The sequence below is a fragment of the Lutra lutra genome, chromosome 18 (genome assembly GCF_902655055.1).
Source record: "Lutra lutra chromosome 18, mLutLut1.2, whole genome shotgun sequence".
NCBI lineage: Eukaryota > Metazoa > Chordata > Mammalia > Carnivora > Mustelidae > Lutra > Lutra lutra.
In genome coordinates, this window is record NC_062295.1 from 31,784,141 (window position 1) to 31,810,777 (window position 26,637).

General features: G+C 62.3%; 1 protein-coding gene across 4 annotated transcripts; it reads right to left on the bottom strand.

Annotated features, from left to right (window-relative positions):
- Window positions 1-2,314: 2,314 nt before the first annotated feature.
- Window positions 2,315-25,819, bottom strand: SH2B2 (SH2B adaptor protein 2). 4 transcript variants are annotated; one of them, XM_047712796.1, is made up of 10 exons: window positions 25,681-25,819; window positions 24,670-24,767; window positions 13,189-13,943; window positions 10,103-10,204; window positions 8,445-8,536; window positions 7,053-7,144; window positions 6,781-6,945; window positions 6,043-6,251; window positions 3,312-3,483; window positions 2,315-2,868 (listed from the first exon to the last, which is right to left on the bottom strand). In XM_047712796.1, the coding sequence occupies exons 3-10, from the start codon at window positions 13,912-13,914 to the stop codon at window positions 2,504-2,506; spliced, it is 1,923 nt and encodes a 640-aa protein (XP_047568752.1). In that variant the 5' UTR covers window positions 13,915-13,943; window positions 24,670-24,767; window positions 25,681-25,819; the 3' UTR covers window positions 2,315-2,503. The 4 variants fall into 4 exon arrangements, with proteins under 4 accessions (XP_047568752.1, XP_047568753.1, XP_047568751.1 ...); XM_047712797.1 differs by lacking the exons at window positions 24,670-24,767; window positions 25,681-25,819 and adding an exon at window positions 23,823-24,106 and having other exon boundaries at window positions 6,781-6,942; XM_047712795.1 differs by lacking the exons at window positions 24,670-24,767; window positions 25,681-25,819 and adding an exon at window positions 23,823-24,105.
- Between the last annotated feature and the right edge of the window lie 818 nt (window positions 25,820-26,637).

Sequence of the window (26,637 nt, forward strand, 5' to 3'; positions counted from 1 at the left end):
CCACCTCTTACCTCAAGAGAGAGCCCAAAGAGCTCACAGAACCGGTTGGATGGTGAGGTCCGGGCTAGAGAGAGACAGACTGTCCCTGGGACCCCTGCTGGAGGCAGGCAGGATTTCTTCCTTCTCTCCTAGGTGGGATTGGAGGAATCCATCCTCCTCCCGACCATCTGGCCCCACGGTGATCTGTCTAAAACGCAAAATGGACCACCTTCCCTCCCATCTCCAACTGGCTCTGGCTCCCCAGTGTCCTTCAGTTCTGGCTGGCATTCAAGGCCTTCTCAACCTGGCTGCTCTCATGTAACCACTCCTGTGGTCCCCAGCCCCCTCAAGACCCCAGCTGGCAGCCTAGGCTCATGGGCCATGTGACTGCAGCGCATGGGCCAGCCCTCTGTGGCTGCCCATCGCGCCGCCTTGGGCCTCCTGGGCTGTCCCCTGCTACACTGTGGGCCTGACCTGGCACGTAGCGGGCACCAGAAGTGCTCCCCCCACCCCCAGAGATGCTGCTGCTGCCACTGGGCCACAGCCGTGGTTTCCCCAGGGTCCCACGGAGTCTGGGCTTTGTGGAAGCACCACTTTGAGTAGTAAGTCTGAGGGTCTCACCCTGGGGGAGAGAGCCTCCTTTCCACTTGCCCTCCTGCTGCTGGGCCCTTGTGTGCCGTAGAGAATCCACGGTGGTCCCCATTCTCTGCTGTTCTCCCCCAAATTCACTTTACCCTGGGAACACCTCAAGAACAGTGCCTGATGACCATCCCTGGGGTGGGTGCAGACCCTCTCCCACTTTCTCATGTGCACCCAATTCAGCAAAGGCAACAGGCTCTAGTGTCCTCTGCCCTAACTCCATGCCCAGATTCCTCCCCGGGGCACTCCGCAGTGGCCAACTATGTCAGGGAGGGAGGGGAGGACCTGAGGTCGATATGCTTCATGTTCAAGTCTTACCCTCTCCCCTGAGGCTACTCTGAACCCTTGCAAGTGGCAATCCAGAGGGAGTAAGGTTGGAGCCCCAGGCTTGGGGTGATGTCTGCGGCTCAGCGTCTTGCTAGAGGGGAGGAATGTTCCAGGACTCCAGATGACTGAGAGGCAGAAAACAGCCAAACGGAGTTCTCACCAGCTCTTGGGCTTCTGCCCAGGGTGAGCCTTACCCCAGGCCCCCTGTACTTCTGTTGGGGTGGGACAACCCTAAACCACCAGGGCACGGGGGCAAGGAGGTTCCAGGCACCTGGATGGAGATACTGGGATGCAGGCCGCTCCCCAGAGCAATGGCCTTGTACTCCTCCCTCTCCGAGGTGCGGCGGGAGCACTGCTCAGTCCCTCCCAGGTCATTCTGTGAATCGGGACTGGGCAGTCTCGGCAGCAAAGCCCTGGGAGCTCAGTGGGGGAGCTAATGCCCCTCAGGTGGGGAAGGGCCTGTGGGTGCTGCAGACCCAGGAAGGTGGGGGTTGGGGGTCTGAAATGCATGTCATGGACTCACGCCCTGCAACGGCACTCCTGGGTCGGGGAACCTTGGGTCTGTGGCCAGAAGTGTTTGCACTGGAGGAGGGAGTGCTCTTTAGCTCAGCAGGAAGGAGATCGTCCTCAGGGGGAGCAGTGCCTGAGAGCTGGGTGCCGTGACCTTGAGCAGCCTGTGTTCCCAGTTCCCCTGGGGACACAGGAGCCGCTGCTGGACCTCGGCCAGCAGGGCAACATGGGCTGGCCCTGCGGGAGGGAGGGTGAGAGGCCCCGCAGGCCTCTTCCAAGTTTGAGTCAATTAGCCTCCCCCACAGCCCAGTCCTCCAAAGGGCTAATGTGGAGAAAACCCGCCCACCACCCACTGACCTGCAGTTCCCTAGGGGAACACCCTTACTCTCTCTTAGCCAGCAGTGGGGGACCAGATCCTCATCTTGGCATTCAAGATCCCTATGACTTGCCCCCGACCCCCATCTTCACCATGTCCTTGCATCAGGGACCTCTTCCTTCTCCTCTTTCCCTCTGCCGCCCTGTATTCTGTCCCCTAAGCGTCCGCTCAGGTCACCGCTCACCCGGAATTCCACTAAAGCCCCCTCCCCCATCCCTACCCCGTGGGCAGTTCCCTCGAGGGTCAGCTCTGTGCCTCCTTCAGGTACCGCTGGTTGTCTCCCCTCTGGATGTCTCCCTGCCAGACGGGGAGCTCGGTTCCCTCAAAGACAAAGCTGGGTGGGGGCCGGGCAGGCCCCAGGCCACTGTGGGCTCCATGCGGAGGAAGGAGGTGGAGGTGCCATGTGTGGTTCGCCGCCCCACCCCCGCCGTCCTTTCCCGCAGTCCCAGAGGAGCGATGTCCGAGAGCAGGGCATCAGAAAGGATGACAGGAGAGCCTTGTGCAGTCCCTAAAACAGGCTCTTTAATAACATTTATGTCTTCACTGAAGAGCTTCGCTTTTCCCACCCAGCGCCGGGCTGGGGCCGGCCGGACGGGCGGACGGGCACGGGGGTGACCGCATGGCGGGCGGCGGGGCGGGGTGGCCCCAGGGCCTTGGCGCCGCCGCGCCGGGCTAGTAGAAAGAATACTGGTTCTCGACGGCGCGCGTGCGGCCCCGAGCTCCTTCGCCCGGCGCGGCCTCCGGGGGCTCGTCGGCGCCTCCGCCCGCCGCCTCCAGGAGGCGCTCGGCGCTGTTGCTGCGGCTGCGCGCGCTCAGCGGGACCTCGGCGGGGCGCGGGGCGGCCGGCACGGACGCGGCGGAGGACGACGAGGCGGACGAGGACGAGGCTCCGCCCGCCTCGGAGGGCGAGGCGGGAGGGCAGGCGGCGGCGGCAGGGCAGGCGGCGGCGGCGGCCAGGCTGGAGAAGTAGTGCTGGCCGGCCGGCTCGCTCCAGCAGGCGGGGGGCGCGGGCGCGGCGCCGGCCGAGGGCCCCGGGGCTGTGGCGGGAGAACAAGGGCGCGTCAGGGCCCAGGCGGCCACCATCGTCCCCGCTGTCCCCAGCCCCTGCCCCGTGTGACCTGGCTCTCCTGGTTCCAGCTCCCCTCCCTGGATACCAGATGTCCCATAAACGCGCATGCCGGACACCCTTCCCAGCCCCTCCAACACTTCCTTCAGCCGCTCCGGGGAGCCCCAACTTTGCAGGGGATCCCTCCGTGCTGCCTGTGAGCCACCTCCTTCCGCCTGCCCCCAGTCACTCAGGACCTGGACGGGGCCCGCGCCGCCACTCTCCCTCCAGTCCTGATGGCCCGGACTGCTTACACCTGCCCAAGACCCCGTGTTCTTCCCACGGAGGCTGGATAGCAGCCTGTGGGTGCCTCCCTCTCCCTAAGGCGCACCTGTCTTCTAGAGCCATCACATAGGCCACCTGGGGAAGTCTTACCGGGTGGGGGGCCCTGGGCCCGCACGTAGCTGCGTAGGGTGATATCTGCGGAGCCCCCGGACTCCAGTGGGATCGGGTGGGTGTGGAAGTGACGCAGCATGTCGAGAACGGACTGGAACCACAGGTGCTGTACGTGGCACTGCCCGTGGCTGTTCAAGGACAGGCGCAGGTGCTGTGGGCACAGGTGGGTGTGGTCAGCGGTGGGGTCCCCGGCCAGCCAACTGCTTTGCAAGCGCCTCTGGGGGTCATTACCAGTACCAAGTCTCACAGAGGCCATGCGGGGCTGTGTCAGAGCAGGGGCACCTCACACATTGAGCCCCATCTCAGGGGGTCACTCCCCTAGTCGGGGGGCAGGGTAATAGCCAGGCTGGGACGGAATCGAGCCATGAATTTGGTCCCTATGCTAGGAGCACACGCCTCATGCCCTCTGCACCCCCATCTCTAGTCTCCAACAGTCCCAGAAGGTAGAAATGAAAGCCCCCATGTTAGCGATGGGGAAACTGAGGCATAGGGAGGGAGGGAGGGACTCCCTCCCCCACCCCAGTCACGGAGTTAGGAAGAAAACTCATTTGTGTGACTCTCCCACCTCGGCAGGCTAGGAATCTGCCTGCTGCTGTTCCTGCAGAGCTGAAGCCTGGGAGAGGGGTGTCGGGGGGTGCGGTGGGGGAAAGCAGAAACAACCCTGAGGCTAGCTGGGGAGGAGTGACCCCATGTCCTTCTTAATGGTGTTGCAGTGAGAGCACCGGGACCACAAGGAACAGGGCTGGTTCCTCCGCGGGTCTCCAGGGCCCACACGTGACAGGTGCGTTGGGGGATGAACCACAAGCCAGAGTGGTCTCTAGTGGTGAGCCACAGGTCTCTGGCTTCGGCCCTGTTTTGCTCAATGTGTGTCCCGCAGGAGGAAGACCGGCTGTCTCGTGGGGGGTGAGAAAGGGTCAGAGATAGAACGGTTTTAGGTTATGCATGTGACTCCAAGCCCAGGAGGGCAAGGTGGCCTGGCCCCCTGCATAAAGGACAGAGAAGCCCTGGGGGTGGGAGGCATGAAGGCACCTCCTGAATGAGTTCTGCCACTCAGCAGGGCCTGTAATTGCCAGAACAGTGCGGGGAACCCACAGAGCATTCCTGGCAGCCCAGGGCAGGGGCTCAGCGGGAGAGGAACAGCATAGTGGGAGGGTTCCGGCACAGCCTCAAGTCTGGGTTCGGCCTTTAAGGGCATGGGTCCAGGCAGAGTTGGGCCTCAGGGGGCCGGTGCATCTCAATTTTCGGGAAAACCTTCCAAATGTTTCTTATTTGAAGGTGAAAGGAGCTGCCTAAGAGGTGTGCACGCAGGGGACTGGAGGTCCTGCTCTACCCCACAACCAACTGGTCAAACCGTGGCCAGTCACCCAGCTCTGAGAGGGCAGCCACTGGGGCGAGTTCAAGTCCGGGTCATGCCCCTGGAAGGAGAGGAGCCTCCCGCCCTGCTTCAACCGCCCTCTACACCCCACAGAGGGCTGGGCCGCATCCTAGCCTCTGGCTTGGGCATGAGTCAGATCCAGGCGCTCCCGGGAGGCCGCCTGGGGCGGTGTTGGCCCAGAAGCAAACTTTGGGCTGCTGGGGACAGTGTTAAGCGCCCGGTTGCCAGAGGAACTGGTAAGGGCAGCTGCTTTCCAAGGAAGTGTCCCCGGCGGGGAGTGCTGCCTCTTCCATGCTAGGGCCACCGCTGCCAAGGAGAGATGCCCAGGGGAGGGCCTGGGCCAGGCCAGTTGGGGGTTGGGACACTGACCACCAGGGCAGGCCTGGAGCAGAGTCCTGGGGTGCCCCCTCCTCCAGCAGGGACAGACGGGAACCGTGTCCTGGGAGGAGCTGGGGCCAGGTCTCTTTCTTTATCGGAAATTTGGGATGGTCGGGGAAGCGGGGTGGAGGTTTCCGCCCATTCTGGTCTCATTGTAACCACAAGCCCCGCCCCCCCTCCACCTGCCCCAACATCATTTGACTTTTCTGTCATAGTTTCCTTTGTACCTTATAATTATTAGCACACAGGGCCCTTCCTTGAGAGCCCCCCGATCCGGGCGCACTGCTACCCCCTTGCTGTGCCCCGTCTGGATCGCCCTTCTTCACCTTGAGGATTCTCAAGGTCACTGAGCCTTTACTCTGGGTGTTGGGGTCGGGAGAACCGCTCGCCGTAAATGTGCGGCAGCCCTGTGGCCCAGTACGAGGCCTCCCCTCCTGCCCGGCTCTTGAGGGCCCGCCTGGGTGTGGTTCTGTGATCCTGGGGCTGCCACAGGCCTGGCTCAGAGCTGGGGCCCAGGAGGTATCGGTGAACTGACCCAAGCTGGGAAGAAGAGGGGCTATCTGCAGGTGGGTGGGGCAGGAGGGCCTTGGTTGACCTTGGCCCTGCACCAGTGTGGCTATGGGCAGAGACCCTCAGAAGCCTTAGTGGTAAGCGATCCCCGGTGCACAGGGTCAAACTGAAACCCTCAGAAGGGCCCGGCCTCCTGTGGGCTCAGCCACCAGTGGGTGACTTCCCCATCTGGATAATTAAGAAGCCACATCTGGGCTGAATGCAGCCCTCAGGGAGGTGAGTGGGAGGACGCAGGTGGGGTACCGGTGCGCTTGTGGGAAGTCAGGCCTGTTCCCGGGGCACGGGCGCAACCTCGGGCCCAGGACCATCTCAGTACTCCTCCCTCAGGGCTGGCCACACTGGCCCTGTGCACCCCACCTTCCCCCTGACCATCCCCAGCTGACTTGCCTTGGCTTTGCCCTGGAAGTTGAAGGTCAGCACGTACTCCCCAGGCCGAGTCTCACTCTGGCGGATCACGAAGAGGCCGTGGCTCCGGGGCCCCCCTGCTAGCACCAGCTGAGCTGCCCTGACCCTTGACAACGTCCCGTGGAACCAGGGGTAGTCGGAGAGCTCCAGCTGGGGCTCAGCCTCGGGCTCTGGCTCCGCTCCCTCTTCTCCTAGAGAAGGACGATGGTGTGAGGGGCGTGGGGGAGCCGAGGCGGGGAGTCAGTGAGAGAGGACCCGCAACGGCTTCTTGGGTATTCGCATGCAAAATGCTGTTGGAATGATCTTAGAACGAGTCAGGGAGCCAACCCAATCCACTAGTTCAGCGTATCAGGTAAACTGAGGCAGGGGGAGACGGACGATCCTAGAGTCAGTCCGTAAGTCAGCAGGAAACCTGGGAACAAGTCAAGTCTCCTTGTTCCCGACCCTGGTCCCAACCCTTTATCCTCCACTCCTTCCTCTGAGCATCTTTTATGGAATCCAGGGCCTGTGGGAAGGGTCACCTTCCCGGACTTCCCCATAAAAGCCAGAACTACTGAGTTGCCATGCAGTATGCCCAGTGGGATGGAACGTCATGGCTTCTGAGGCTCGAGAAGGGCCTCGGAGGGAGCCAGAGGGCCCCTGTGGCCTGGGGTGTGTGGGCAGGGGGCGGGGGGCGGGAGGGCAGGAAGGAGGCCCAGGGACAGAAGACTGTGCACACACCTGTATTACTGCTGTCCCTGCTCCCACCACCTGGGGACTCCAAGGTCTCCAGGAAGGTCTCCAGCGGGACATGGGCCAGGGACTCCCCAACGCCATCTCGAGCTCGGCTGTGTGGAGCGGTCACCACGGCTGCCGTTGTCTCTGGGGGCCGGGGCAGGTCGCCTGCTGGAGAAGTGGCAGGTGGGAAGCACATCATCTGTTGAACCATCCGGGCCCCAGCGCCCCCTCTGACCCTGCCCTCCGCTCCCCCAGCCCGCTCCGCCCACACGTACCATCGGTCAGCAGCTCACAGCTGCAAGAGGCCACTCGGCCGGCCAGGCAGCCTCCCCGGGCACAGGACAGCTCAGCATCTTCCTCGCTGTCCCTGCGAAGGTGGGAGGCACAATTGTGTCCCACCACGGGACTCAGACCCCAACCACTGGCTGCTCGTGGAGCCCCCAGCGATGGCTGACGGTCCCATGGCCAGCGGCAGCCCTATCCTGCTCATCTGGGTCCCTCTACCTTCATGTCCCCCTGTCCCATACCATCAGCTTGCTCTGTGGCCACCGGGGACATGAATGAGCCATATGGGGAGGTCTCCGAGTCAGTGCAGTCCTCCTCGAGGCCACGTGAACCCTGCCCACTGACCCACGAGGGGCTGGCCTCATCTTGGGACCCCGGGGGCTGTCCCTCAAATGATGGCAGGACAGCTCCCTTCCCCGCCCTGGCCTTTGTCTCCCTGTCTGTGACATGAGTTGTCTGGGACCCAGCCAGCTCCATAAGACCGCAAAGTGAGGTTCACCTTCACAGGGGCTGGGGGAAGACTGTGCAGAGCAGATGGCTGGGAGGGTGGCAGGGGAGGGATTATAGCCATTTGGGGGCTGGGGCAGGGGGTGGGGCGGCCTGGAAGGCACTCAAGCCTTTAATTGCGCTTCCTCAAATGAAGCTGTTAATTAGAAAGCAGCGGCCCCTCCCCCCGGGCCTGGCTCACCCCATTAGCCAGAAGAGCTCCTGCCAAATGCTTGGCTGTTGGCCGGCCTACCCCTCCTACTCCTGGCCTCGGGATCTCTCTCGGATCACGAGGCCAGCTTCCCAGCCTCGCATCCGCACACAGCGGACCGTAACTGCCCTCTGCTCACTCCTAGCCATGGCTGCTCACTGCCCCCACCTACCAGCCTCCCAGGCTCTCATCAAGGCCCCCCGCATCAGCTCTACGTCTGGCTGCTGAAAGGCCCGGCCATCCCCTCTAAGCTCCAGGCCCTCATGCCCCTCTGCCTGGCTCAAGCCTGCTCTTCCTTTAAGTCTTGGAGAAAGGGAGGACTTCTACCAGTACACCTCTGAGCCCTAGGGCTGGATTCGGGGCCTTGCTTCTGTTCCGTCACCCCTAGCCCTTTGGGCTCCCCCTGTCACTGCCCGTGTCCTAGTGGTCTCAGATTCCCCTACTGTAAGGACAAGTCTCAGTCCAACTTTCTTCTGGGTCCCTAGGCCTTGGCCCTATGGAGCGGGTCCCAAAGAGCTTGTTGGGGCTGGGGGTACAGGCGACCCCAGCCAGGAATGCCACGAGAAAACCTACTTCCCAAACTCAGGTTCTGCCCTCACCAAAGACCCCACCCTGTATGGGGGCACCACAGGGCACTACTCGGTCAGCACCCTCAAACCCATTCTGGGGCCGCCCGGGCACTCACCCAGGGTCCGCGCAGCCCTGGATGTCAGCTACCCACGAGTGCTTCTGCAGCGAGTCAATGGTCTCCAGGATGTACTCGGCTCCATTCTCGACCTGGGGACAGAGTGGCCCAGAGTCCAGCCCTCAGCACAGGGCTGCAGACTCTGGGGCAAACGGTTCATCCCACCCCTCCCCCATGGGGGCTCACAGGCATGGGCAGCAGGGACGACAGTGGGGTCACCATCAGGCACCACCTCAAGCCTAGGTCGGGGGCCGGCGGCAGAGCTGTGGCCGCACCTTCAGCAGCCCCTCCCTCGAGGACCCCGCAGTGGGGATCGCTGGGGCTGAGGTCCTGCCCCCCCTGAGCTCAGGTCCTCGGGTCCTGGAGCCGCAGCCTCTGAGGAAGCCATGCTGGCCTGGCAACCCGGAGACGGGGCAGAACAGCACCCCAGCCGTCAGGCCCGTGAAGGGCCGGCTGGCCTAGCACGTGGAGCTAAAGGCCTCCCACGCCTTAGCGCCTGGAACCCTATCTCTGGGGCCACGTGAGCGGGAGAGATAGCGCCCAGAGCGTCATCCTGCCCATGTGTGACGACCTCCTCCCAGCAAGGGAGGCGGCAGGTTTTCCCCATTTCACGGAGGAGAGGACTGAGGGTCAGAGAGGGCAGGTGACTTGCTCGCACATGCGCTCAGTGGCAGCACTGGAACCCGAACCCAGATCTCTGTGATACCAAGGCCCCAGGCTCTCAGCTTCCGGTGTGTGTCCTGGTGAAAGTGCAGTCGGCTGCCTGCCAGCACCTTGGAGCTGGGAGGGGCTCAGAGACTACCTTCCACCCCAGTCTGAATAGATGGGGAAACTGAGGCCCAGCGTGGGGCCGGCAGGTGAGCCCCCTTGTCAGGGCTCCTGGGTGCGGGTGGCAGCATGGTGGCCAGCTGGCTGTCGGGAGCGAGGCCCTGGGCCTGTCTCACCCAGCAGACAAGCATGCCAGGCGGGGAGGAACTACGTCCTCAGCTCCGGGGACCTGGGGTGACTCAGGATATGGGGTTGACACATGTTTGGTAAATGAATAAGGGAGTCTGTGGCTAACTCTGGGCCTCCTTAGGGACTTGGCTTGACAAACACCCAGTGCTTTGAGGAGGTCCAGGGCCACAGCCCTGGCAGCCGGGAGCTGTGTCCTCAGCAACCCAAGCCGGTCGCCCTGGCGAGGCGGAGCCTGGGAAAAGGACGAGTGGCCCCCAGACCCACCGGGGTGCCTCCCCACCCACCGTGCCTTTGTGCCCTCTGTGGGACCAGGCCGGTTCCCACACTCCGGTGCCCAGAGCCGGGGGCATTTGCATAACTGCCACAGGCTATGGGGTGGGTATATGCTGGGTCCAGTTGGGGAAGGGGGGGCAAGGAAGTGAAACTCAGGGGAGCTGCACTGGGCCAGGAGGAAATGGGAACGGGGGGCCCCAGACAGTGTGACACCCTGAGCCCACAGCGCCATAGCCCAGACCTGGATTCAAGTCCTAGCTGTGTGCCAGACACTGTGGCTACTCCAGGGCCCTGCCACCAGAGCTCCCTCCCTGGGCCTCTCGGCTAACTCCTCACCCTCTCTCCCATGCTAGCCTCAGGCTGTGCCGCCCAAGGCAGCGATGGCCTGGGGTGGCCGGGGGATTCCTGGGGCCCGGGGTGGGTCTCACCTTGAGCACAAACGTGTTGTCTTTCTCTGGCATCTCCAGGGGCATTGTCGTGCGGACCTCGATGATGGCCGAGAGAGGGATGCTGACCTTGGGTCTGGAGGCCTGGGAGGCCAAAGGGGCAGTGAGAGAGTCAGCCAGGGTCTTCTGAAATGCTCTGCACCCTTCCACCCCTCCGAGGTCAGGGGTGCCCTCAGCTGGGAGCACCATGGCGGCCCTGGCTCCAGTTCCCAGATGGGTAAGTTGAGGGAGCTTCTGGGAAACAAAAGGGCCTCCCCACACAGTCACACAGCAAGTCACAGAGCTGGAACGGAATTCTGAATCTCCCACCTCTGAGCGCCAAGGGGAAAACTCCACCCGGGCTGCCCTCCTGCCCTGGGCACCCACCACATCTGTGGTTTTCACATTTTTTACCCTGACCCATACCAAGCAATAGATTTGACATTGGGACCCACTACATGTGAACTTAGGTAAGAATGTCTTTGGAATGAACATCTCACCAGACAATGTTTATCCTGTGTATAACGGGGTAAGATAATTTCAAGTCCATTTTAGTACGCCTGCGGAAAAAAAAATGCTACCCTCCCTGCTTTAGACCAGACTTCCCAGAGCATGGCTCTGGAGTCCCTGACTTAGAACGGGGCTCCTGGAGCAGGGCAGGGCTGTGTCCCGGGTGGAGGGAAAGGGACCAGTGTGGGGTTTAACCAAGGTGAGCTGTCAGGGCTCCCATGGAGGGCCACTTGGCCCTTCCCACTTTGCTCCAGAACTCATGGCCACGACCCTAAAATCCCCCAGGGATGGCTTGAGACAGCTTCCCAGCAGGGCTTGGGCTCCCGAACAGGGACTTTCTCAGTAGGAAAGGGAAGGGCCACATACTGGGTGGGCAGGCTGATGGGAATTCCTGGTAGCTCTGGCCGCCAGCCAGCGAGCGAGCACAGGGCTGGGCTTGGAGCAGAGACTGAGGGCCTCAGCGGACCAGGGCAGGCCATCCTGCCAGCCAGTGGGGCAGGGGGTCATGGTCCCAGAGTCAGGAGAGCAGACACAGATGGGACGGTGCGGGCCCGGACTGGGGGCTTTAGCTGGGCTTTAGCTGGCCGGAGGGGCTGATTCCCGTGCCTGGCCTCTGAGATGTGCCGTCCTAGCTCAGTGAGTGGCCTCTGCCCCTGCTCTAGCCACACCTCACCGTTCCCATTCCCTGGCCAGAGCCAGCAGGCAGTGTCCCGCCTGTAGCCTTTGCTCCCTCAGCTCATGCCTCCAGAGAGGCCGGTCTTGGGGGCTCTGCTCCTAGTGGACACTGAGACAGTCCAAGCTTCCCCTCCTTCGGGCCCCCAGAGGTCCCACTGCCCTCTCCCCCGAGGTTTACCATCCGGTCCTAAACATGCTGGTTTCCTGATGGCTTCTGATGGCATGGGCCAGGCCCACTGCTCCCCGGCTCCCCAGGGCTGTCCTGGCAAAGGACTTCCTGCAGGATGAGGGTGCAGGTGTCCAGAGCCTTGACTCATGGAGTCATGTGAGAGGGAAGTCTGAGGACCCCGGGGAAAAGGTCCCTGAACTGCAGACCCCACACTCCTGGGCCCTGAGGGTGCGGCCAGGCCTCTAGGGGCAGAAGGAGATCTGGACCGTGGCGGGGTACACAGAACTAAAAAGCACTGGGAAGGGGTATCAGGAGGGATGCCCCGTGGGGGCTCACTCACCCTGGGGCCCAACACAGTTGGGGAGCCTGACCTAAGCCCTTACCATGGGTATCACCTGCCTTCTACGGGGCTCTCTCCTAAATTCACAAGTACTTCCTTGGGAAAAGGAGGGTCCAAGGCCAGATCAGGGGTTAGGAACCCAGCTGCCTGCCTTCCTGCAGGGGCCCTGCCCTCCGCCAGCGGTGCATGGTAGGACAGGACAGACTCAGGAAGAGGCCCAGCCCCTGCACCCCTCCCCCACAAGGGCAGCAGACACTATTTACAGCCGGGCAGCTGTCACTGCCACTCAGGCCCAGAGGCATTGAGCCCTGGGCCTCTGCCCTTGCCCTCCGGGTGACTCTGGACCAGCCCCACCCCGCCTACCCCACTCACCAGGCCTCAGTCTCTCTCTCACAAGTGGTGGAGCTGGACTTAGTGGTCTAGGAATTCTCTCGGGGGCCTAATGGTGGGGGCCTGGCAGGGAGAAAACCCTTGGGATGTCTGGGTCCTACAACTCAAAGGAATACGTGGGTTTCCCGGGGAAATCATTTCTCCAGAGTCCACGTGGCTCGTGGGTGCCCAGCCTTGGGGAGCCCACACCCTGCCCCTCAAGTGGGGAGAGGCAAGGAGGCGCACCCAGAGTCCTGACAGCCTGGGAGATGGAAAGAGGTGCGAGGCTCGGGGTGATTAAAGGTGCCAGGGAGTAGAGTGGGCCCAGGAGTTGGGGGAGGGCTGGCTGGTTCTTAGGGTGCTGCCAGTGGCTGTGCCAGCACAGCCTCCCCCCTTTCTGAACTTCCCAGCACACAAGCAGCTCCCATGTCCACGCTCCTCCATTCTCGGGACCACCAGGGTAGTGGGTATTAATAGCCCAGCTCTGCCACCCACCAGCTCTGGGACTTTGGACAGGCCACACCTCCTCTCAGAGTACTCCTTTGTTCTTTCTTCTGTGACCTGGGGACCGTGATGCCCATCCTACAGGGGTTCTGGGGGATGAGACTGGGCACCACACTTAGGGCTTGGTGTGCCGGGTGTCCTCGGAGAACAGGCACTATTGTTCCACTGATTCCTACTTTCCCAGTACGGCGGTCTGCCATCCCGGAGGAGGCCTGCAGCTGCCCCCGGGGCTCTGATGGCCAGCCCCCAAGTTGGGGAGAGGGCAGGCTGCTCTCATGGGGTCAGCAGTGCTGGAGACAGCTAGACGCTTAGCTTTCAGAACCTGGGCCAGGGAAGGGCCACTCACCAGGGGCTGGGCTGCAGCCTGCGGGGGCGGGGACGACACATTAAAGGCACCCTCCCTGAAAGTGCGACTGTCACTGGTGTTTGGGAGGTCCCAGGAGACAGCGAGTCATCAGGCAACGGGCCGGAAGCCAGCCCTGGCACCCTCAGCGGCTGCCTGGGCGGGGGTTGGGCACTCACCTTGGGTGGCACGAAGAACTCCAGCCGGAAGCGCTCCCCGGCCACTGCCCTGCGCAGGAGCAGGCGGCACTTCTGCCACTGGGCGGTGCCGCCAGAGCCCGCGGCTGCGTCGTCCGCCACCATGAAGCGCAGCGCGCCCTCACGCTGGATGTCCACCAGCTCCACCTTGGCCGCCAGCGTCCGCGACAGCCGCAGACGCCTCGTCCACTTGTCCCGCGGCTCGGCGGGGGGCTCGGCGGCCCGCGGGGCGGCCCCCACGTCGGGCTCGGGTGAGGCGCGCCGGTGCCACATGTCGCGCACGCCGTCCACCACGCAGAGGCTCATGTTGCGCAGCGAGAAGCCCTTGCGGACGCGGGCCTTGGCCACCGCCTGCGTGGACACGTCCTCCGAGCTCCGCGAGTGGCCGTAGGCGGCAGCCTTGAGCGCCGCGGCCCCCGCCGGCTCGGGCTCCATGGCGTCGGGGGGCTCAGCCGCCCCCCGCGACGCTGGCCCGGCCACCAGCACGCGGCGCACCTCCTCCCCGAAGACGTCCAGGAAGTTGGTGGCGAAGTGGCGGGAGAAGGAGGCCCCGGCGTCGGGCGTGTCGTAGGCTGGGTTGTCCCGCAGGAAGCGGCAGAACTTGTGCGCGAAGTCCACGGCGGCCGCCTGCGCGTGCAGCTCGCAGAACTGCCGCCAGTCCGGGGCTGGGGCTGGGGCGGCGGCCGGGCCAGGGGCGGCACCATTCATGGCTCCCGTCCCATCGCAGCCCCCTGCGGCTGTGGGCGACAAGAGCGGGAAGTGACTCTGGGGCCTCAGCACCCACCGGGCCCCTCTCCCTGGGACTCCCTGGGGCTGTGTTGGGGGCGGGGGATGACATCCTGCAGCCGTTCAGAGCAGAGAGGGACAACCAGGGAGGTGAAAGGCAGTGTCTGCAGAAGGGGGTTCCCTCTTCCCAGCCACTCTCCAAACAGCATTCTCAAGGTCATTTCTGGGGCCAGTGGAGGTTGGGTCCCTGGCGCCTAGATTTGAGGTCCCCAAGAGTCTCCTGTTACCTACTTCCAAGCTGACCTCTTCTGAGGGCCCCCAGAGACAAGTAGACAGGAGGAAGTCATGTGCATTCCTCTTGGCTCTGCCTTTGAAATTATGCCAAGAACTCAACCTTTCTTCCACTTTCCATCAGGGCTGCCCTCTGGGGCCCCACATGACCCCTTCTCTCCCCTGCCCTACTTTAGCAGCCTCTTCACTGGTACCCCGGAACTTCACCCCTTAGGCACACCCCCCCCACCCCCGCCATCACTCTGTTCTCCACCCAGGAACACAGTCATCTCTCCTAAAACAAGACAGATCAGGTCCCTCCTTTACTCATAATCCTGGATTGCCTCCCATTCCACTCAGAGTAAAAGTAGCAGTCCCACTCATAATCCCCATGGTGTCACATGGTCTGCCTCCACTTACCTCCCAGAGCTTATCTCCTGCCACTCTCCCCACCCACTCTGCTCTGGCTGCTGCTGGGTCCCACCCCAGGGCCTTTGCACCTGCAATTCTGTCTTGCACTTGCCTGGCACGTTCTCTCCCCTACACTCTCTCAACTCCTTCAGGCTTCTGGTTCTATACCATCTTGCCCAGTAGCCTTCCCTGACCCCACTCTACTGAGAGTAAGGAATGTTCCCACCCCACTCAGCGCTGCCTTCTGCAAGTCTTACGCTTGCTTACTTTTCTCCATGGTGCTTATCCCCATCTGACACACCATTTGTTTCCTTGCCTGGTTGTGTTGTCCTACCCCTACCCCCCGCCGCTCCCCACCACACCCTTCCCCTGAGAATGCAGTTTTAAGCTGCTGTGTCCCCAGTGCTGGGCTCATGGTAGGCATGGTAAACACTGAATGAATGGGGGCGCCTGGCTTGCTCAGTCAGTAAAGCATGTGACTCGATCTGAGGATCGGGAGTTCAAGCATACAGAGATGACTAAAATAATAATAATAATAATAATAATAATAATAATAATAAAAAAAAAAAAACACTGAATGAACAAATGAATGTGTCTGGTACACGTTCATACATGGATGTGTCAGGCATATCACAGCTGTCACTGCCTAAGCCCTCGCACGGGGCCTGAGATCACACAGCTCGTTAGTGATGGGCCTGGATCCTCCCCCTGGGTCCCGGACCCCGGGGCTTACCCCTCCAGTGTGGATCAAGTAGGACCCACTTTTCCTACTGGCACTGAAGGCACGTTGCCCTTTTAGACCGCTTTCCGTCCCCGTGTCTCCACTCTTCCCACCTTTTGGAATCCTGTTCCCTCCGGGGCTCCCATCCAAACCCGTCCTTCCTGCAGAGGTCCTGATGTAGGGACTCCGGCCTGCTCCTCGGCCAGCGTCCTCCGGTTCCCAGGCCCGTCCAGCCTTTATTACAATGGCTCGCCAAACTACTGGTTGTGCCCAGGCATTCGGGGGCCTTACCTCCTTGTCCCCCAAGGTAGCCACCACTCCTGGGGCAATGCTCCAGCCCACTGTGTTTATATATCCTACCCCTGCCCCCAGGCCAGGGTGAAAATTACCAGTGGGGAGTAGGTGGGGTGGTGTGGTCCCACCCTGCCTTGGGGAGCCCCTGTCTGAGGGGTTCAGGGAAACTAAGACAGAGGGTCATGCCCTCACCTGTCCTCCCAGGATCCCCACATTTCCTGGCGTGGCCTTTCCCTCGGAGCTCCTGGGAGCACCCATCTCATCTCTCCTCTGGGATCCAAACTCTGTAATTAAACACCTCATAAAGATAGCTGTCCCGCTTCTGTGCAATCCTCTATGGGGCCTCTGGCCCATAGAGCCCCGTGGGAATTCCCGCTCAGCTCAGCCATCGATCTGCAGTCAATAACCACAGGACAGCCCCAGGGAGGACACAGGCCACTTGATGAGGCCACTTAGCACAGAGGACAGGTTTCCGAGCCAGCGGGGCTGCTTAGAGACTCCTGCCCGGTACTGGGGAGGAGGGGAGCAGGGAGTTGGGCAGGATCCTGGAGGAGGGGGGGGCGCTCTGCGCTGGTCCTTATGACAGTGAAGAGAGAAGTGAAGAGTGACCCCTCTCCAGGGATGAACGGTAACTGGGAGGCAGACTTTCAGGACATAGTGGGAGGGACTGGGGGAGAATGGGGCCCACTGGTCTTCCTTTCTTCCTCTGGCTAACTCCTACTCATCTTTCAATAATGAATCCAGGGGCCGCTTCCTCCAGCCTTCCCTGACCTTCCCTCTGCCTCCCCCGACCATGAGGCAGGAATGTCTCCTCCAAGCTCAACAGTCCCCTCCCAGGACCCCCTCTAGCCAGGTGCCAGTTACGGGGTGCTCCAGGTGTCCATTCCCAGGTCTGTCTCCCCATTTGGCATAGACGCTCCTTGGGAGCAGAAGGCAGGCCCAAGTCATATGCCAGAAATGATGGCAGAGGTGGGAACGCACCTGCCACCACCACTGAGGCCTCGAGGGAAGGTTGAGAGCCAAGGCCCTGTCCTGACCTGCTGAGGCGGCACATTTGGTGGGGGGAGGAGTTGGGGGGTGAGCCCTGCAGCTAAGCCTGTGAGGCCCTGTTCCTGTGCTCCAAGCCCATCCATTCACCCAGCAGGGCCGTGCTCCCTATAGTGGCCGCTCCTCCCCCTGGACCGCCAGGAGGCTCACACTGGGTCACACAGCAGCCTGTGTGAACACCCGTCTGCCCCACCAGGGGCTGGTGGGGGGGCGCAGGAAGGAAATCAGTCCCAGTGCGCATCTTTGCACATCAATTCCTGGTCCTCCCTGTTCTTCCTGCTGGGTGAAGGGGCAGAGCGGAGGGACAGGGCCCTGGGGGGAGGCTCTCACAGCATGGGTCCCAGCTAGTCCTCACAGGAGGTAGGGGTGGGACTTGGAGGAGAACCTGCCATGGATATGGTGGCCCCGGTCACGTCCTGGGTAGGGACTGGCCTGGGAGGCACTGGGAGGTCAGGCCTGCCTTGACCTCCCCTACCCACCCTTGCTGGCTGGCCAGGAGCCTGGAGGCCTGAAGCCCAGCCCAGCAGCCCTCAGCGTCCCCTGGGTCTAGTGGGGGCTACACGGAAAGGACAGGGATTGAGCCCTCCAGAGGTCAAAGTTACAAGCAGCACGGCCAGCAGGGAGCCCCGCACTGGGTACCGATGGGGAGATGGAGGCCCAGAAGTGGCAGCCACAGAAGAGGGCTCAACCCCAACCCAACGGTCCTTGGAGCCCAAACTGGGGATCACACCAAGTGCAATGAACTTGGCTGTCCTGGGCCAGGCCTTCTGGCCCCACTACCCCCTGGGTGAGGGACGCTGATCACAACACCCACCTCTGAGCCTGCTTCCTCTCTTTATGGGAAGTGAGAGCCACCCCTTCCCGGAAGGACAGCATAGGGTGTCCGTGTGGCCATGGGCAGAGCCGGGGGCCCCCTAACCTCTGCATGATGGAGCCAGGAGGCCTTTCCAGCCTTCTCCAGGGACCAGCCAGTAGACAGGTCCCTCTCCCATTCTGCAGGTGGCCAGACCCAGATGTGGGAAAAGCAGAGCCAGGGGAAGGGGATCCCCGTGGTACCAGGAGCAAGACGGGCAAGTTCAGTCTGGACCCCTCTGTCTGGCTGGCCTGGAAGGCTTGTGGATGAATCCAGCTGGCCCTGGGCTCTCCCTCGTCCAGCAGCTCCCTGGGGACCCCCCTGGGTGTTTGCCTGTGCCGCTCCCCTGCTGGATGGCCGTCTTCGCTCTACTGACTATTGAAATTCTCCTTGGCATTTAGACTGCGTAAAACTTGTTTTCCAGAAAGCCTTCCCCCTACACTGGCCCTCCCTCCCCGAGCTCCCATGAGGTCCCTGTGGCCCTTGGCCCTCTTGCTTCTGTGGGCAGGATCCCAGTTCCTCTGCCTATGGCCCCAGGGAGCCGGAGAGACCTGCTGAGTCAGTAGGGGAAGGCGCTGGACTGGGCAAAAGGGGGCTCGGCATCTCAGCCCAGGCCCTGGGTCTCCTCCGGCCTTGGCTCCCCACCAGTGACATGGGGGTGCTAGGCAGTGGCCTCTAAGGCCTGGGGCTGTCATGGCCCTTGGACACTGAGGACTGGGGTCCCATTGTCACCCCTCAGGGACCAGGGACAGGCAGGGGTTGTCTCTCATCTTCAGGCTTCTTCCGGAAGGACTGGAGCTGGAAACGAGGGGCACCAACCCGGACAGACCACCCTCCCCTGATCCATCACCCGGCGGGTTTCGAGGCTCCGCTGACCTGCCTGGCTCCTGCTTTCTTTTTGTTCCCATTTCACCAGGGCTGGAGCGTGACGGGGGAAGCCTAATCAAGTCCTTGCCTGTCACCTACCCAAGCAAGGGCTCTCCTAACCCCAGGGACCGCGGAGAACCCAGATGAGAGACCCCATCCCCTAACCGGTTAGAGGCCTGGGAGAGGGGGCGGCCGGCCTTCCGGGGTAAAAATAGCGTTCACAGCTGCAGTACAAAAAAGAAGACCAGTCATCAGCCCCCGTCACACGCAGTTCCGGACCCCACGGCCAGGTCATTCCTTAAAATATTGATGAGGCAGCCTAGCCACCCCCGCTAATGGGCGGGCAGGGCATTGATCCACCCCGCAGTGGGCAGAGGCCTGGGGAGCGGGAGACACTAGCCTGACCCGCAACCTGCAGGGGCCTCGGGGCCTCGTGTGCGAAGCCCAGCAGCAGTTTCTACCTCCACGGGAGACGGTCTACCCCCGGGGAAGGGAAGGAGGCCCTGCAGAGCAAGCTAGCTAGCCAGCCAGCACTCTGCAAAGCTGGCCTGGGCAAGCTCGTCCATCACCAAGGGCCTTGACCCTCCTCCTTCCCCCTCGCTCAGCTCCATGCTCAGGGGAACACCCGGACAGCCGAGTGCCAACGGGGTGCTGGGGGTCAGAAATGAGGGTGCTGTTCTGCGCTGGGGTGGGCAGTGGCCCCCCCAAGAACCATACACTATGGGGAAACTATGGTCTCTACCTGGGGCCCCCCAACACAAGATGAGGCCTCACTCAGCCTCAGCCATGCCCACTGATGTCCTGTCCTTTGGGCTTCTCAGGCCGGGCCGGGCCTGGCTAACCCGACCCCACACTTGACCATGAACGCTCCTTCTGTCCTCTATCGTGCCGTTCTTCCAGCTGACCTCCTGGCCTCTGGGGGGAGGTCCCCTGCAGCCCCCACTCTGCACCCCTTTCCTCCACAGGACACAGACCACGTCTGGGCTAGCCCTTCCTCCACAGGCTGGCTGCCTGAGTTTCCCCGGGGAAGGAAGGCACGTTCCCCTGTGTCACGGTTGGGCGTTGGCTCTCTAGGCTAGTCCCCAGCCCGCCCTATCCCCAGAGTGCATCCCCCCAGGGCAGGACTCTGAACCAAGGCCTCCCAAGAGTGAGGTGTGGCTGGAATTCCCCAAGCCTCCCACACAACGTATCTGTGCTCACCCCGTGACCCCGGCAGAGGCACAAGTGGGCATCGCTTCTGGTCTGAACAACCTTGAACCTGCTGGGACTTTGCTCCGACTGGGTGTGGGAGGAGGGTTCTCTGGCTAGTGACGGGGACAGGTGCAGAGTCAGAGCCCCTGGGACTCTTGCCCTGTTTGGGTGGCAGTGGGTTGGAGGTTGGAGGGAAGGGTGCTCAGGTGGGCCTGGCTTTTCCGAGCATCAGTGTCTCTAGCTGGGAAGGGGACCACCCTGCTCTCCCACGCAGGCTGCCTCGTGGTCCAAGGCCCATGCTGACAAGCCCCATTAGGAGGCGGCTGCCGGGAGCTGGAGCCACTCTGTGCTCAGTGCCACCCTCCATACCTTTCACATGCTGCCAGCCTTTGCTCCTGGGGGAGGGTGGAAGCCCTCTGGTGAGCCCCTGGGTTTTCACTGATGCCCCCAACCTGGACAAGCCCTGCTGGCTCTGGGACCTGCAGACCCCCCAGTCCTTGGGGGCCCCCAGGTGCTCCCATCAGAGGCCCCACTGCCTGTGCATCTCCCCACCTCCCCACCTGGTCATCTGACCTATGGGACAGTGCAGAAGGTTAACAGCCTGAGATCTGGGGGGGCCGGGCTGGTTCAGTTGGAAGAGCCTGTGACTCTTGATCTCGGGGTTGTGAGTTTGAGCCCCATGCTGGATGTAGAGACTGCTCCATAAGTAATCGGTTAAGAAATCAAAGCTCCTCTGCTTCCGTTTTGTAAATGTTCTGCATCCATTCCCTCTTGTCCTCTCACTGCTCTGAGCAGATGGCTACAGAGGCCTCCTCCCTGGTCTCCCTGTTTCCCATGGTCCCTGCCAAACCTCAACAAATCCAGGCTCCACAGTGGGGCCAAGGTCTTTTCCTAGAACCCACACCCTATTGAGCTATGCCCGTTTCAGAACCTTCTTCCCTCATATGTGCCCCGCCAGGAAGAGAGGATTCACCCACTGCACAGATGAAGAAATGGGGCTCTGGCAAGCGTGGTGACTGACCTATTGTTCACTGGGTTCCCACTGTGTGTCAGGAGACAGGCTGGGGGGTCCAGGGTCATAGAATGGGCGAGAGGGGAGGGTGAGGTCAAATTCAGGTCTGTCCCTTTCTGTAGCATACGCTATTTGAAACAAGGCCCTATCCCTGGGGAGCTCTCTTCTGAGGGGGTTCAGGGTGGGGGGGACCCAGGCCCTGCCTCAGGAAAAAGAAGGGAGATGCCCACCCTGAGAAGGGGCACTCTGACAGGAAGGACAACTGGCGAGTCCTGAGGTGGGCCCTGGAGGAAACAGAAGTCAGACAAGCAGGCACTGGGGCCCAGGACAATGAGCTATGCTGGGGTCTGGGGGCTTGGGCAGGAAGCCCCTCCTCCTTCAGGAGCACCTGGTGCTGGACAGTTCCTGGGCAGGCTCTGTAGGTGGAGTGCAGGCTGGGATGGCTCCAGCTGCACTATCCCTGCCCTCCCCGGGTACAGAGCAAAGGCACCCCCTCCCCAACCTCGAAGTCTCTCCTTCTCTCCCAGTGCCATGGATCTCACCTAGGCCCAGATTCATACCCTTTCCGGACCTGCCTGGCCCAGCCCCTGAAACCTGCAAGACACCCACCCCCTCAGCTCCTGCTATGCAGCCCATCAGTCTGCCTTCTTTTCCATGACACACATACCAGCGACTCCTACCCGAGACCTCAATATCCCCCCCCCCACACTCAGATCTGAGTATCCCAGACCTCTGGATACTATGGGTTCTTATAAAGCTTCCTTGGGTCTTTCTCTGAGCAACTAAACTCCCAGCCTGGCTAATCTCCAGGCACCTCACACTCACCACTTCCGAGTTCTTTTATGTCCTCTTCCTCCAACCCCTGCTTGTTCTCTGCTGGGACCCTCAGCACCCAGCCCGGCATTGCCCCACCTGCTCCAACTCCTCTGCTCCAACTCCTCTGCCCCAACGGCTGCCAGGCCCCGGAGCCACTGGAGGCCTTGGGAACACCCCCTTTGTCCTGTCCCCGCCTCCACCCTCTACAATAGCACCAGACCATGACCCCCCGCAGGTGTTGTATACCCACCCCCAGGGGGGCCCTATCCACAGAGGGTCTGAAGGATCTGGAGAATGGGGTCCAAACCCTGCATCATCCACAAGAGTCAAAAGATAATATAACCCTACACACTGCTACCCTGCCTAGCTCTGCCCAAAAAGGTGCAGGCTGTAACCTTCTCTAGATAGAGGGAGGCCAAGAAACAGACCTTACCAGGTGAGGGGGGAGGAGAAACTTCCCCAAAGCTCCACGGCTCCCACCTTCCCTCGGTCCCATGTGAACAATGAGAAGCAGGAAGCGAAGCAGGCTCTGAGAACCCCGTGGGTATGGCAGCCAGGAGATCCACAGCACCTAGAACTCCAACTCCCCACAACCCAGGATGGGCACACAGTGGAAGAAGTAGTGGGCAGGACAGGTCAGAGACAAGTGGCTTAGAGACCTGGCTTGTTGGTTGAGTGACTCTGGCCCAAGTGATTTCACTTCCCTGAACCTGTTTCTTTCTCTGTAAAATGGGGGTAATAATAGTACCAAAGCCACAGGGCTAGTGTGAAGATTATATGAGACTTGGGACATCAACTCAAAACCAAAAGCTTGGCCTTGGGGGAAGCCCACTCTTCGTTGTGGTTGTGTGTATGTGTGTGTGTGTGTGTGTGTTTGTGCGCACGCACGCGCATGTGTATTCTCCCTAGGAGACCCACTAAGGAGGGAGGAAGGGCTTAGAAAATCTCGACACATTTTCCACAACAGGTAAGAGGAAAAGCATGTATATATGATGAACCCTTGACTACTTAGAACCATTTGATTAACCCGCTTCAAAATCTCTGACCCACCATCTGCATGCCCTCTAGAGGGAGAGCGGAGTAAAGGGAGCAGAGCAGTTGGTGGGAACTCTGCCTCCCAGACCCCCATAAACGCCCGGACTCATGTCAGCGTAAGAGCACTGCCCCTACTACCAGACCTCTCCCAAAGTTCCTAGAGCTGGAAGGTTCTAGGTCAGCCCCCTGACCAGTCGCCTCCTGGATGGAGCAGGGAAGCTAGGAAGGAGGAAATCTGTTTAAAGTGGCAAGAGTTGTGGGGGCGGGGTTCAGGTCACATCCTCCATAGAGGCAACCAAAGCCTCTTAGGGAAAACTCACTTCCCTCCTCCTGTCCTCACTCACCCCATGATCAGTGGCCTGCGTTGGAGTGGACAACTCTGGCTGGCCACCCAGCTAGGAGGGAGGCAGCACCATTTCCATTTTACAAGGTACATAATGGAGGCTCGAAGTGCAGAGGCAGGGTTCAACGCGGTCTGCCTCCCAGCCCTGAGGTTCTCCCCTGCACCAAGTCGGTGTGAACACTGATTCTGGCTTATTCCTGTTCGGTTACTCTTGAGGCTGGCTGCCGATCCGCCCTGAGGATCCTAAGGGACCCCAGTCACTGCGGACTTCTCCCTTAAAAGACCCCCCTTCGTGGGCCGATGGGGGTGCCGGACCGGGTCCCAGCCTCTGCTCGGCCTTGGCCCGCTGAGCTGGCGCGGTTCCGGGCCCCGCGCGGCCCCGCAGGTTCATCAATGGCTGAGGCCGGAGGGCCTGAATGGAGGGCATGAACCCGCCCCTTCTTAAAGGCGCCGGCCTCTCGGGCACCCACAGCGGTCCTCCCCACTATCGAGGGCGGTCGGAGAGCTCCCGGGGTGGGCGGACCGAACTGGCGACTGTGAGAGAGACCGCCAGGGCCGAATGGAGGGCGTGCCGCCCGGGCGACTGTGGACTGGATAGGGTCTTCCCGGGGCTCGCACCCTCCTTCTAGGTTGGCCCGCCCCCCTCCCTCGCAGCCCAGGGAAGAGACCCGGGCTCCCTCGCGCCGCTCCCCAGCCAGAGACCCCTCCTCTAGGGGCCTCGCTGCGCTCGCCTCACCGCGGGCCTTGGGCCCTAGGAGGGGGCGGGGGCGCAGCTGCTCCGGAGGCGGCTCGGCCCCTCCCGCCACTCCCGCCCGGCTGGGGGGGGGGGGATTCGGCGAGGGGGTCCGCGCCGGGGGCGCATCCCCTCCGTCGCGCTCCCTCCCACCCGCGCACACAAAGACGACACGCGCGGACCAGGGCGCGTGCGGCCGCGCTTCCCGGGGCAGCCGTGCGCACACACACGCACACCCTCAGGGACGGCCCGGGTCTGGGGAGATGGGCGAGGGAACTGAGGACAAGCAGACCGTACCTACAGGCGCTCAGCTGCGGCCGGGCGGGCCGGGGCGCCGGCGGAGCGCTGCCCCGACCGCGGCCCGGCTCCTGGGGCCCGGCGGCTCATGGCCCGCGGCGGGTTCGGGCTCCCTCCGGGCTGGCGCCGGCGTTAGCTGGGGCTCCTCCTTCCCTCGTCCGCAACCTCGAAGGCTCGTGCGCTCCTCGCGGGCCCTGCGCGGCCCCGGCTCGGCGGTCCCGGCGGCCGAGCCCCGCGCGCTGCGAGCCCAGCCCCGCGCCGCGCGCGCCCCGCGCGCCCCGCCCGCTCCCCCTCGTGCCCCCCGCCCGCGGGGCGCGCGCCTCCTCGGCCCCGCCCCCAGCGCGGGCCCCGCCCCCTCGCTCGCCTAGAGCCGCGCCGGCCCCGCCCCCGGCGCGCCCCCAGCCCTCCGCCGAGCCTGAACCGCGCCCGCGGCTGGTGCTACCTTCGTTGGGGCTGCGGCGGCGGCGGCGGAGCCCTGGGGCCCAGGGGGTTAGGGTCTGGCCTGCGGCCGCCCCTTTTGGAGCGAGAGTACCCCGCTGCACGGAAGCGTGCCCTGGAGCGGGGTGGGTGGGGGCCGGGTGGGTGGCCCGAATAGTGGCGTGTATGGGGGCGTCGGCGCCCCTGGGGATGGGCGCCCGGCTGAGGCCGCCGCAGTCTTTGGCTCTCACGCCGCGGGAACAATGGGAACCTCGAGGAGGCCCAGATGTCGCAACGGGGGAAGTCGACGTCTGGTTCTCATAAATCCCGAGGGCGAGCACCACGCCCTCTTCTTTCGCCGCTCCCCGTACCGGAAATAGCCCAAGGGCTGCAGGGCGGGGAAGCCCCCAGCACTGCCCCATCTACGCACCTTCACAATGCTGGGGAGACTGACGCCACCCGGAGAGGTCTTCAGAAGGGGCTGATGGGGACCAGACACAGACCGGGCTTCTTCACCTCCGCTGGATTCTGCAGCCCCAAAACCCAAGGCATAGGTTAGGGCAGACACTGCTCTGGCTAAGAAAACAAAGACTCCTGCTGGTCCCTGCGGTGCAATTGTGGACTGACCCCTGGCAACCTGGGGGCGTTCAGGGGCCAGAAAGGGGTCGGGCGGAGTGGGAGGATGGCTCAGACATCAGACCAATTGCTTGCTCGTGGGGAGAGGTGGGAGGGCGCTCTTGCTCCTTCTCTCCTCCTCTCCCTTGCCTCCTGCCCCAAGCCCTCACCCCTGACAGGTGGTCAGATCAGTTCTCCCTGCCCTTACCAAACCTTCTGCAGCTGCACCATCAGCAGTTCTGTGGGGGGCTGTGGTCTCCCCGCTAGCTCAAAGGCCTCCATCTGTTGTCCTCTTCCTCCCATACTGATCTCTGACCTTTGTGGAGAGCCCTTTAACCTTTCACAAAGCCCTGTCCCCTCTGATTTCCCAGGAAGCAGGGCAGGCAAAGAAGGGTTTTTATCCCGATCTGGGAGATGGAAAGGGTGGGCCTAGAGAGGAGCAGTGGGTTGTGAAGGTGTAGGCTGGCCCGGAGCCCTGGCTTCCTGCCCTCCCCTCATAGCCCTGGGCTGCCCTCTTGGGGGTTGCTGAAGCAAGGCAGGTCTCACCCAAGGTCCTGGTCCCTAGTCTCTTCCCTTCCACACACAGACTAGCCGCCTTCTCACCGGGACCTGGCCAGCAGGCACTCAATGAAAGCTCAGACATGGACCAGCTATCGGTTAGAGCCTCCCAGAGGCCTCTGTGGCTGGCTGGGAACCAGAAGGTCTATGAATGAAGCCAGGAGAGCTGTGGGAGCGCGTGAGGGTGGCCTGGCTGTGGACCCCACCCTTCTGGGAGATGGGAGAGCCTACCCCCTTCTCCCCCCCCCCGCCCCAACCACAGACTAACCTGGTTCTGAGTAATGGGCTGAGCTCTGCCGGTGGGCTGTCATTGGCCAGGGAGGGTCCTGGGCAAGACAATAGCTCTGATCCCCAGGGAGGAGGAAGTGAGCAGGAGCCAGCTGTTTGTGACTCCGGCCCCCGCAAGGAGGAACTGGTGGGAGATGTGGAAGTGGCGGGAGGGTGGAGGGTGTCCGGGATTGGCCAAGACCAGCACTGTCATGGGGACAGCAATGAGAGTCAGGGAAGATAGGTTCAGCTGGGGTCCCTGAGGGCAGGAGCACCTCTGGGGCCTCGGAGGACGTTCTGATGGGGCGGACGGTGAGGGGTGCTGAGGATGGGACCCCAACGAGTGCCCCTGGATGTATGGGCTCTAGAGTGTTCAGGGAACGCTGGCCTGGTGCACTGCGGGGTGGGAGCTGGGTGTGGTGCGGCCTCATGGGCCACCTGGCCAGTGGGGTAGCGCCAACCACCACAAATCAAGAGGGAGACCCTCGGTGTGGGTGGGAAGGGACCCACATGAGTGGGTGAGTGGAGCTGGGTTGAGGGTGACCGGTGGCTCAGGGGGTCCCCGGCTGGAACTCAGGGGACTTGGTCGGCACAGGCTCTGCAGTGCTTGGCAAGCTGGGGCCCAAGGGAAAGGGGCATAAGGTGCGTAGCTCCATGACACCCAGAAAGGGGAGGAGAGGTTCCCCAGGAGCTGACATCACACGTCCCAGTGCAGCCTCATAGTCGTCGTCGTCGTCTTCTTCTTCTTTTTTTTTTAAAGGAATAGATTTCTCTTTTTGATCGGGCAGCCTAGCGGCTCAAGGGAACTCAGGCATTGTGGGTTTGGGTTCTAGCAAAGGTCTGGACCCACTCACGGAATTCCTGGGGGATGGAAAAAGGAAGGGAGCTCCCATGGTTGGAGGTCATGCCTCACATCAGCAGAGCACCTGAAAGGTCCAGCCCCAGGTCCCAGGCGTGT

Coding starts and splice junctions, on each gene's coding strand:
- SH2B2 (XM_047712796.1), bottom strand. CDS start 13,914: ATGAATGGTGCCGCCCCTGGCCCGGCCGCCGCCCCAGCCCCAGCCCCG. Junction 3,484..6,042: donor ACTTCCAGGGCAAAGCCAAG/GCAAGTCAGCTG, acceptor CTGTGCCCACAG/CACCTGCGCCTGTCCTTGAA. Junction 2,869..3,311: donor GGCCCAGGGCCCCCCACCCG/GTAAGACTTCCC, acceptor CTCCCGCCACAG/CCCCGGGGCCCTCGGCCGGC.